This window comes from Apis mellifera, linkage group LG15 (assembly GCF_003254395.2).
Source record: "Apis mellifera strain DH4 linkage group LG15, Amel_HAv3.1, whole genome shotgun sequence".
Lineage (NCBI taxonomy): Eukaryota > Metazoa > Arthropoda > Insecta > Hymenoptera > Apidae > Apis > Apis mellifera.
This window is the reverse complement of record NC_037652.1, coordinates 2,806,417-2,817,249: the sequence shown is the minus strand read 5'-3', so window position 1 is coordinate 2,817,249 and position 10,833 is coordinate 2,806,417. Positions and strand designations below refer to the sequence as shown.

Here is a 10,833-nt window from a genome sequence, read left to right as displayed (position 1 = left end):
TTTATTGAATTAATAAAGCCAAAGAATAAACATATTAAAACAAAAATATTTAGATTAAAATACATTGTTTTAACTATTACTTTATAATTATAGTTAATATATTTTATTTTATATAATATATTATGTGTGTATATACAATTGCATTAAGCATAAATTGTATATAATACATATATACATATGTATATATACATATATAAAATGTATATATATATTTTTTTTTTCATAGATTATTTATCTTTATATAATTATATAGATTATATTTGAAAGATTTTAATAAAATAAAAAATAATTAATGTAAAATAATATTTTAGTGTAATTCTCTATAACATAAGGATATATAAGAAAAGGGATAATCAAAATCAAATATTAATTGAGCAATCACGAATCATTTATTTATGTGATCGCTCTATATACAAAGTAACAGTTTTTGGTTACAATAGGTAACTTACTGTCACTGTATCGGATTTTTATAAATGTGCCATCTTTTTTATAATCTCAGTATTGATAGGCAAATTACTATGATTTATAGCACATTATTGTATCTAATTTATAGGCAGTGATGACCTGCACTGATATCAGTATTACAAATAAATACTTGACATGTATAATAGAACATTGTTCGACAATGTACTGAAGAAATAATGTAATTTATCTATGTTCTTTTTCTCTAACTGTAATTGATTCAATTAAAAATATTGATGCTATTGATGATAATTAAGCTAGTCCATATTTTTTCTTGAGAGATTCTGGCATTTCTGGTGGAGGTGGGCGGGGCATACGAAGCCATACTTTTACTGCATCGTAAATAAACCATTGTGCTCCTGTTAATGTACCAATCATAACAATTCGAGGACCAAGACCTTTCCATACTCCACCAAAACCAAGTTTCCTTAAAACATCAATGGCTGATGCTCCCTTTTCTTGATTCAATTTTGATACAACCTAAAAATATATATTGCATTAACAACATTGAAAATAAATAAAATAAATAAAAATAAAAATGAGTATACATCATATATACACTTACAGAATCAGCAGGATGAGATACAATTGCACAAAATACACCGGCAATATATCCTGCAGCAAAGGTAACAACCAATTGTTCACCTTTTGAACATTCTTGCCTTGGTTTAGGAACTACATATTTGTATAAAAGTTCAAGTGTACGTTCAAAACAAGCGAACTTCATCATTGTATATGGAACTTGACGAAGCCATAAAGGTACAAGTCCTTTGTAGAACCCAGTAATACCTTCTTCTGCATATATCTTTGGCATAGCTTCTCTCAAAGTATTTGCAAATCCTGGTGTAGTTTGAATTTTAACCTGCAAAAATAATGGACTTTGTATATTACATACATAATATATATTTTAATTTTATTTTTCATAATTATTATTTAATAAAACTTGCAATAAATATAATATTGAATATGATAATGAAAAAATAAGAATTAAAAAAATAAAGAATAATGAAGAAAAAAAAAGAACAATTCTATCTTTTTAAAACTATCTTTTTCTATCTTTTATAAAACTAATTACAAATTAAAAATGCATAAATAATATGAACATGGATTATTTTTATATCATAAAAGATATAATATATCAATTTGACTTCTTTTTTTAAAAAAAAATATTAAGAAAATTATATTAATTATAAAAGTAACTTATAATTACTTTAGCAGCTTCAAGAGGAGCTAAACCAATATCAGCAAAAAATTCTGCAGTTGCTGAAGAAATTAAATACAAAGATGTCCTAAATTCATATGCCATTTCTTCTCCAGCAAGAGCCGAATAATATACTTTAAAAATTTCATAAAGTCCAAATTTAAACATTCCTTGGATAGAATAACCAAAAAATGTTGGAGCCCATCCTTTAACCAAACCTCGAGTTCCATCTTCCGCTAAAGTTACCTAATAAAATAATAAAATATTTGAAGTTAATTAATTTTAATTATATATATTACTTATGCTATTAGTTGTACTTATATTTTGTTCATATTTGTAAAATATAATTAAAAATAGATTGCTCACTCGAAATCCATTAAAAACTGATTTGTATTTTGCAGGGTTTACTTGAATACGACATTTTACTAAATCCAAGGGAGTAACCAATGTATGGGTAATACCACATGACAAAATACCTCCCAAACCACATAGCATGAAATACTTATTTGATCCAAATTCACAGCTATCTATACATAAAAAAGAATTTATAATCTAAATATATTAATTTATATAACATAAATATATTAATACTAAATATCTCAAGTATATTTAAACAAATTATATTTAATGTTTAAACTATATTTAGTATGAATGATAAATTTGTCAATAATTACTTATAAATATAATCCATTTATTAAAAACATTTTTTAAATAATTTTAATGACTAATTTTCAAAATAACATTTATAAATTAAATTTAATTTATTAGTTAATATATTATTATATATAATTATTCTTAAAATAACTTTTATTTAATAAACAATAAAAACTATCATTGATCAGCTGTTCAAAAGTGTGTGCAAAATTCAAATTTGGCAGAATTTCAAAATTATGAACGATCTTATTATTTTGGCTTAACCTAATAATAAACTTTTCAAGTAGGATATCTTTAATTATTTCTTGGTTGCGGCCACTGTACTAATGCAGGCTATTATTTTTATTCAAATGTCAACCAAGGCTATGACGACGACATTCGCACGCGCAATTTTCGACAAAATGGCTACTTCTTATGCAATCCTTTATATTGCAAATCAAACATAAAAAATTCCTCATTAATCCATTTTAAAATAATATTTTACATTAATAATTGTACTAAAAATGCAATAACTTTATTGAAAAATACATTGAAGCCGAATAAATACATATAAAATGATATCTTAGCACATAGTTACATGCCATGCGGTCAAATCTATATTCGTTATATAATTTGATATAATTAAATTAAAAAAATTATAATTACAATAAAATAATCATTTATCATGAAATTACAACTTTATTAATATTTAAATTTTTTAGAAAATAAATAATTTTAAATATTAATTCTTACAAATTAATCAAAATAATCAATTAATATTAAGATTATAAAAAATTATAAAGAACATTAGAAATAATATTTTAGATTATATAATGATATTTATTGATTTAAAAATTTTTTGAAATACGATTTTTTGAATTTTAATCAAAAAAAATTTTTAATTATTTAAGTAAATGTCAATAATCTATATATAATGTTGAATAATTTTTTTATAAAAAATCATGAATTAAAATCAATTAAATTAATTAAATTATATCAAATTACTTGCAAATTACTGACCGCCTGATGCGACAGAGGCAGCGGCAATGTGACGATTCTTAACCAATGCTTGTGTTAGTTCATTTTGTCTTTGACATGTAGTTGTCACGAACGGTGTCCCAAATGGATTCATTTTAGCTACATCCAATATTGAGGGCCACATTTTGTATCTATCACTTCACTTGCATCCACTACCAATTAATAACAATTTTTATACAATAATTATATTAATTCACGTTATTGGATATAAAAGTACGACTCTCGTCTCCGACTAATACGAAAAGAGTGATAGAGACTTCAACGGTAACGGAATCCGTTTAGTAACTTAGATCATTGATTATTATACTATAAGTAAGAAATCAAGTTTCTGCACAATAATGCTCTCTATTGAACATTATGTGAACTAAACAAAATTTCACTAAAAGTCAAGCTTTAAAATATTGTGAAGCATCAATTCTATTTCAAATATATTTTTAATGATTATTACTTTACAAAGTAAATATATATTTTTTATAATGTAATTATAATATAATATTTTTTAATAGAAGTAACTTATAATAAAAGTAAATAAATTCATTTCAAAATATATAAAAAATGATGTATACTTTTATTAATTTTCAAACTTTAAGATATACGACAAATAAAATTCCAATATTATTATTTCGTAACAAAACTAATGCATGTGCTTCAAATGAATTAACAGATCTGATAGATCCAGATATGGTAATAAATTATCATAAATATATTATGTTTTATGAAAGTTGTACAAAAAAATAAAATTAATTTATATTATTTTTTGATGCAGCCAATTTCGATTGAAAATCCATATAAAAAAAAACAGCAATTATGTATTTTATGTGAATTAAACATTGAACCTGATTATAAAAATGTACGTTTATTATCTCAATTTCAAAGTCGTTATACAGGTAGAATTTATGAAAAACATATAACTGGATTGTGTGAATACAAACAGAAGAAGGTAGAACAAGAAATAATAAAAGCACAACATGCTGGTAATATCAGTTATATTTATTAATTATATGTATTTTATAGTATTTTGTAATATTTTATTGTTTTTATATTTTAGGTTTAATGGGTTATATGACTAAGGACCCTAAATTTTATCATGATCCAATGTTATTTGATCCTAATTTTCCATTTAAACCACATAAATATTAAATGTGAAATACAAATTAAATTAAATATATATAAATATATATTATAAAAATATAAAAAATAAAATATTATTATATATTATGATGTTTTCTTTGATATTTATTTAATTAATAAAATATATCATCATCAATAGAGAAACAAACAATATCAGGATTAATATTAAATGAAGATAAAATTTCAAATAATTTTACTGGCTGATCATTTTTTTCTTGTAAACACTTCTGATAATCAATAAGAGCATTCTGACAACATGTTGTCCATTTTTTTATAACACTTTCTAAATTTTCAGCTTTGTTCTTTAATTACAAATATTTAAATGATTAATATTTAATATAATAAATAAATTTTAAATATAATTAATATTACTTTTTACCTTTTTCTTATATGATAATGTAGTTTTTAAAATTTTAATAGATTCTTCTTTTTCTTGTATTTTTTTCTTTAATAATTCCAAGTCTATTTGATATAATTTATTTTTTACTTCAATCTCTGTTTGTTTACTATTATTTTCTTTATTTATACATAATTTTTTAGGAGAAGATGTTTTTTGATAAATTAGTCTTTTTGCTACGGATATTTTTCTAATAATGAAAATTAATGAGAATATTCTCAAATTTCAAAAATGTAATAATTTTTTTTTTTATTATAATTTTTATTATACTTACGATGGTGTTTCATATGTGCTTAATTTTGAGATATTTATATTATTGTTACTTTGGGGTGTATTAAATGGAGAACGAAAAGGTTTATTTACACCTTTTCCATTTTTGAATGGTTTAGCACTTATACTCCTGAAAATAATGTATACTTAATTAATATAAATAATGCTACTTACTTTTTATGTAATATATATTAAAATAATTCGATTAAATATTTTATATTAAATATTATTTCTATTATAAAAATACATTTTTCTTTATAATTATATTTAATTAAATAATAATTTTAAGTAATTTTATTAAGTATTTTATTAAATAACTTCGGATTATTCAATATCAATAATACATTTTATAGGATTTCTATCTATTATATTACATTTTGTACGATTTTACTTCTTTTTTAAGGAAAATATGTTTTGATGAATATTATTATTATTTTATATTATTCTAAATGTACTATAGCTAATTTATAATATTTTATTAAATATAAAAATAACATTCTTAAGTTGCAATATTTATATATCAATATAATAATTATAAATAATTAAGTATAAATTTAAAACAAATAATTAGAAATTTTGAATTATGATTTAACATGAATTTAATATATGATGTTTTTAATATTAAGTTTCCACTCTACATTTATATAGCTCATTGTTATACTTCATTGTACTCTAACCTCTATAAGCGTGAGACGCCGACTAAATACAATTGTTTAGTATACAAAAACTACTATTAAATATAACATAATAATTATATCATTGTTTTTAAAAATTATTTGAGTAAGTTTATTTAATTTTATTAATATATCGATTTTATATTATATAGAATTTATATAGTTATAATAATTTCTATTTATTAATATTTATTTATGAAGATGTTAAAAGTATTTTTTATATTAAAAAATTTTTTCATTTACAATAGCAATGGATATTAGGCCAAATAATACAATTTATATCAATAATTTAAACGAAAAAATAAAAAAAGATGAATTAAAAAAATCCTTATATGCAATTTTTTCTCAATTTGGTCAAATATTGGATATTGTAGCCCTAAAAACATTAAAAATGCGTGGACAAGCATTTGTTATTTTTAAGGAAATTGCTAGTGCCACAAATGCTTTACGATCAATGCAAGGATTCCCATTTTATGACAAACCCATGGTAAATGTTAATCATAAAATAACTTTTTATTAATTAACTAATAAAACATTATATTATTATAATTAATTTTATTTTAGAGGATACAATATGCAAAAACAGACAGTGATATTATTGCAAAAATGAAAGGCACATATGCAGAACGGCCTAAAAAACCAAAACGAGTTGTACCTGCAGCTGATGAAGAAGCTAAACGTGCTAAGAAACGTGCTAAAGAACAAGCTAAACATTCACAGCAAATTGGTTATCATACTGGTGTACAACAACATCCAGGTTTAGTCAATACAGCTGTACCTGAACAACCACCAAATCAAATTCTATTTCTAACAAATCTACCAGATGAAACCAGTGAAATGATGTTATCAATGCTTTTTAATCAGTTTCCTGGTTTTAAAGAAGTACGTTTAGTACCAAATAGACATGACATTGCATTTGTTGAATTTGAAAATGAAGTACAATCAGGAGCTGCAAAAGATGCTTTACAAGGATTTAAAATTACACCTTCTCATGCAATGAAAATATCATTTGCAAAAAAATAAAGTATAGTATGGTTTGTATGAAAATATTGTTAACAAATGGAAAAATGTGTGCGTGTTGAAATAATCTTATTTAGAAATTTATAAAAATACAAAATACAAATGTAATTAAAGATTTTTCGGACGAAAATTTATAAATATAAGTTAAAAATATGCTATATAGATTCAAGAATTACATGTGTACAAAATTTTACATAATGTATACATATAAATCAAACTTCTCTCTGTAAATAGTAATTAAAAAAATATATGTCATTTTTTCAGCAATACTTTAGTTACATAAAATTACTTTTAATTTAATTTGATAATAATTTAAAAACCTATAAAAATTTACTTTCCATAATATAAATTAATTTAAAAAGTTACTATAATAATTTAAATTTTTAGTTTCTATCTTGCATATTAATTATTAATTTTCAATTAATTTTTTTTTTATATTAAAAATACTTATAATTAGCATTATTAAAAAATTATACATAATTAACATTATTAAAAATATTGTTTTAAAGTATAAAAATAAAAATTACACATTTTTAAAAATATAAATTTTAATGTTATAATGTATTGTAAGAAAATTTTTAAGTAATAATTTTCTCAAATATAAAAAAATTTATGTATAATAATTTTACAATTATATCTATAAATTAATAATAATTTAAATTAAGATACAAAATTAATATACACAATATTTTTTTATTGCGTATTATAATTATATTCCCGCCAAATAATATCTCATAACTTTCATAAATATTATTATTATTCATATAAATTTTTTAATATTTTATAAAACAAGAAAATAATTGATAAGTTTTTAACATTAAAAAATTCTTTTTATTATAAATATTAAGAAATTAAGATAAATATGATTTATGAAAAATTGTGACTTTAAGTAGTATCATAACATTTTGGCGGGAATCAGTTGGCGTGTTGTGTAAAGAGTGGGGGAATGCTTCTTGAGATAGAGAACGAATCGGAGTACAGTGTATCATCTCGATCAGGTCAGTCGCGTCTCGCTATTCGCGCAGTGAATTGTGAGTTGTTGCGTTACAAAGTGCTTTCGGAGTTTGCTTCGTGCAGTCGACGCGCGCGATAGTATTAAAAGGACGCTGAGAAAAGAAAAATTAGATAACTTGTGTTCTGGACATTCATAAAAGAATATTAAACATTTTAATATATAACGTATATAGAAAAGCACTTAGTCCCATTTTCTTACAGTACGACGCGCGCGCCGACTGAACGATTGCCTTTGTCTTCATATACACGAGAAATTTTGAGGTGAGTGCTTGTCAATGACTTTTTCTCCAGTAAATATTAGTCTTTCGAATGGTATACGTATTCATTGTGTTGAAAGATTAAGAAACTCATAAATGATTTTTTCAACGATTTTTTAGTCAATCTTTTACGCGGAACCAATTATTACTTACAGAGATATTTATTCATTTTCTTATAAAGAAATTGGTGATGGACGCTACCACGACTCTGGTGTTGCCATGATTTGTCGATCATGGCGTCCCTAGCAGCCAAGTGACGCTATTGTATGTGTTCCAAATAGCGGTTTTCCATACAGTTATTTTTTCTTCATATAAAAAAATATTAAAAATTATTACTTCCGTTATTATCGTGTAACTTGTCCAAAATTATATATATGAAGAAATTAATAATATATAGGTTGTTTAATATATTTGAAAATGGCGGGCGCGGACATTTCAGAAAGCTCTCATTTATTGTTGTAAATAATTTTTTTTTCTAAATTAATAATGATAATAATTTATTATTATTATTATTATTCTTTTGTAAGAAAAAATTACTTTTAATTTATGTATGAGATTATTAAAATATTAAATATAATTAATTTTGCATAATTATTTTATTCGGTTACAATTAACCGGTTACAAAACCGCCACCTAATGATGTTCGATATGAATGTATTAGGCGCGTAATTTGTTAAACTTTACTATTGCTCATTTTTTACTTATTTATAATAAAATCTATATATACATGATTGTCAAATTGCTGTTTGAATTAAAAAATTTTGAATTAAATAAATTTTATGAGAAATTTTAAAAATCGATAATTATGCAAAACTTTCCATATTTCCCTATATGGAACTTTTTATATTTTCAATATGAAATTTTTGAATATTTTATTTCAAAGTGTGTGGTAACATAATATAAATTTTATGATAAAATATAAATATAAATATTACATATTTATTTGTAAAAAATATATGTATATAATAAATTAAGAGTACAGAGCCTTTTGACGTAAATTCGTTTTCGTTCATCTTTGTATTTTCCTTCGAAATTAATCTATTAAATTTTGCATTAAAAGTTAATAATTATAAAATTACTACACACACATATATATAACTAAAAACTTTTGAATTAATGTTTATATTGTAAACAAAATTTTTAATTATACAGTGATATAAAGAATTAAAAATGTCAGACGACAATTCGCCTGTTGTCGAGGAACAAAAGAAGAAACGAGGTAGACCAGCAAAAACAGATAAGAATACTGTTAAAGAACCAAAAAAGAGAGGCAGACCTGCCGCAGATAAAAATAATGCAGTACGCACTGCAAAATCAGATAATGAAGATGATACATCGCCTGTACCTGTTAAAAAAGGAAGAGGGCGACCAAAAGGTTCTCATAAAAAAAAGGTATGTATATTTTTTTTTTAAATTAAATTATTCATATAAAATAATATTATGGAGTTCATAATAATGTTATCTGAGAATAACAAGTCATTTATAAAAATTGTTAATAAATGTTATCATATAAATGTTCATTTTTTTATTATATTTTAATTTTAAAGTATTAAAAAAGAAATTTTATGTATTTTTTTTATAATATATAAGAAGTTGAAAAATATATTATTACAGCAAGGTTCACCTAAAGGAAACCCTTCAGGACGAGGTCGTGGTAGACCTAAAAAGAAAGAAGAGAAATTAGAAAGTACTGGAGAAGAAGAAGATGAACAGGAAGAAGAGGAAGAAGAGGAGGAAGATAATTAAATGTAAAAAAATAAATTCAATGTATGAGAATTATTCTTTGAAAGTTTTTAAAAAACTGATAAATTTAAAACTTATAAGTTTGCTTTTTATATCATAATCTGCAAATTGAAATAGTAAAGTGGTAACACATTAGTTTAAAAAAAAACTGCTCAAATTCCAAGGAAGTTATATGAAAAATATAATTTGTGATATGTTTGCAAAAAAAATGCACTGCAACATGGGTTGAAAATATGTAAAGCACTTTGTAATATTTACCTTATATGTTTTTATTATAATTACTATTAATATAATAATTATTATTAGTATTATTTTTATTTGTATTATTATCATAATCATTATGTTTTAAGTATTAAAATAAAATGTACAAGTATTTTAATGAAAAAAATTTTAAACTAAAAATTCAGATCTCATAAACTAACTTGGAATTAAGATGAAGACTTTATCTAACTTTAAGGTGGATGGTGTATAATTACATCATATATTTGTTACCTTCTTTGCTCCTATGTATATGTATTATAATTCTTAAAGTCTAAAACTTCATACAAATTTAATGCTGTACTGTAATACTTCTTGTGTAAGTATATCATGTACAAGAAATGTTCTTTTTTAATTACACTTAAACAAGTGAACATTAACATTTTTGAAACAAGCATATGTGTGAATGTCAAATTTGTATTGAAATAAATAAACTTATAAAATGACTCTCTTATTAATTGTTATGTGACACAAACATATACCTGCGATATATTTTCTACATCAAAGTTGTTATACTTTTAGAAAATTTTTATACTACATTATAATGCTAAAAAGACATTTTGCATGAAAGACAAGTGCATTTTGTCTGAAATTTCTTAATTTTTCAATATTACTTAATAAATAATTAAAGAAAAGAAAATTAACATTATAATGTAAATTTATGTATAATTATTAGTTAATAGAAACAAAATTGTTGGTAATATTTGGAAATATATATATTTCTTTATGTTCAAC

The 10,833-nt window shown here is 22.5% G+C and overlaps 5 protein-coding genes across 9 annotated transcripts; 3 read left to right on the top strand and 2 right to left on the bottom strand.

The window, feature by feature from the left end:
- Positions 1-366: 366 nt before the first annotated feature.
- Positions 367-3,666, bottom strand: LOC413517 (phosphate carrier protein, mitochondrial). Its single transcript, XM_396960.5, has 5 exons — positions 3,317-3,666; positions 2,030-2,190; positions 1,673-1,909; positions 1,028-1,324; positions 367-942 (listed from the first exon to the last, which is right to left on the bottom strand). The coding sequence occupies exons 1-5, from the start codon at positions 3,456-3,458 to the stop codon at positions 715-717; spliced, it is 1,065 nt and encodes a 354-aa protein (XP_396960.2). The 5' UTR covers positions 3,459-3,666; the 3' UTR covers positions 367-714.
- Positions 3,667-3,840: 174 nt separating this feature from the next.
- Positions 3,841-4,549, top strand: LOC100578560 (28S ribosomal protein S18c, mitochondrial). The gene is made up of 3 exons (XM_003249545.4): positions 3,841-4,018; positions 4,101-4,308; positions 4,383-4,549. Exons 1-3 carry the CDS (start codon positions 3,890-3,892, stop codon positions 4,472-4,474), a joined length of 429 nt encoding a protein of 142 aa, XP_003249593.1. The 5' UTR covers positions 3,841-3,889; the 3' UTR covers positions 4,475-4,549.
- An 8-nt stretch (positions 4,550-4,557) lies between these two features.
- LOC102656197 (swi5-dependent recombination DNA repair protein 1 homolog) lies at positions 4,558-5,556 on the bottom strand. 3 transcript variants are annotated; one of them, XM_026445421.1, is made up of 4 exons: positions 5,507-5,556; positions 5,137-5,262; positions 4,845-5,052; positions 4,558-4,767 (listed from the first exon to the last, which is right to left on the bottom strand). In XM_026445421.1, coding segments are annotated over exons 1-4 (525 nt in total). In that variant the 5' UTR covers positions 5,509-5,556; the 3' UTR covers positions 4,558-4,578. The 3 variants fall into 3 exon arrangements, with proteins under 3 accessions (XP_026301206.1, XP_026301207.1, XP_026301208.1); XM_026445422.1 differs by having other exon boundaries at positions 5,477-5,536; XM_026445423.1 differs by lacking the exon at positions 5,507-5,556 and adding an exon at positions 5,380-5,429.
- Positions 5,557-5,819: 263 nt separating this feature from the next.
- Positions 5,820-7,091, top strand: Snf (U1 small nuclear ribonucleoprotein A). The gene is given in 3 exon segments (NM_001168336.1): positions 5,820-5,912; positions 6,055-6,293; positions 6,371-7,091. Coding segments are annotated over 2 exon segments (696 nt in total). The 5' UTR covers positions 5,820-5,912; positions 6,055-6,056; the 3' UTR covers positions 6,830-7,091.
- Positions 7,092-7,765: 674 nt separating this feature from the next.
- On the top strand, positions 7,766-10,545 carry LOC100577909 (high mobility group protein I). 3 transcript variants are annotated; one of them, XM_026445524.1, is made up of 4 exons: positions 7,766-8,101; positions 8,279-8,361; positions 9,250-9,489; positions 9,712-10,545. In XM_026445524.1, exons 3-4 carry the CDS (start codon positions 9,268-9,270, stop codon positions 9,841-9,843), a joined length of 354 nt encoding a protein of 117 aa, XP_026301309.1. In that variant the 5' UTR covers positions 7,766-8,101; positions 8,279-8,361; positions 9,250-9,267; the 3' UTR covers positions 9,844-10,545. The 3 variants fall into 3 exon arrangements, with proteins under 3 accessions (XP_026301309.1, XP_026301308.1, XP_026301307.1); XM_026445523.1 differs by having other exon boundaries at positions 8,253-8,361; XM_026445522.1 differs by lacking the exon at positions 8,279-8,361 and having other exon boundaries at positions 7,779-8,101.
- Positions 10,546-10,833: the final 288 nt, after the last annotated feature.

Coding starts and splice junctions, on each gene's coding strand:
- LOC413517 (XM_396960.5), bottom strand. CDS start 3,458: ATGTGGCCCTCAATATTGGATGTAGCTAAAATGAATCCATTTGGGACA. Junction 1,910..2,029: donor CAGTTTTTAATGGATTTCGA/GTGAGCAATCTA, acceptor TTATTTTATTAG/GTAACTTTAGCGGAAGATGG. Junction 1,325..1,672: donor CTCCTCTTGAAGCTGCTAAA/GTAATTATAAGT, acceptor TTATTTTTGCAG/GTTAAAATTCAAACTACACC.
- LOC100578560 (XM_003249545.4), top strand. CDS start 3,890: ATGATGTATACTTTTATTAATTTTCAAACTTTAAGATATACGACAAAT. Junction 4,019..4,100: donor ATCTGATAGATCCAGATATG/GTAATAAATTAT, acceptor TTTTTGATGCAG/CCAATTTCGATTGAAAATCC. Junction 4,309..4,382: donor AATAAAAGCACAACATGCTG/GTAATATCAGTT, acceptor TTTATATTTTAG/GTTTAATGGGTTATATGACT.
- LOC102656197 (XM_026445421.1), bottom strand. Junction 5,053..5,136: donor AGCACATATGAAACACCATC/GTAAGTATAATA, acceptor TTTCATTATTAG/AAAAATATCCGTAGCAAAAA. Junction 4,768..4,844: donor CATTATCATATAAGAAAAAG/GTAAAAAGTAAT, acceptor TTGTAATTAAAG/AACAAAGCTGAAAATTTAGA.
- LOC100577909 (XM_026445524.1), top strand. CDS start 9,268: ATGTCAGACGACAATTCGCCTGTTGTCGAGGAACAAAAGAAGAAACGA. Junction 9,490..9,711: donor AAGGTTCTCATAAAAAAAAG/GTATGTATATTT, acceptor ATATTATTACAG/CAAGGTTCACCTAAAGGAAA.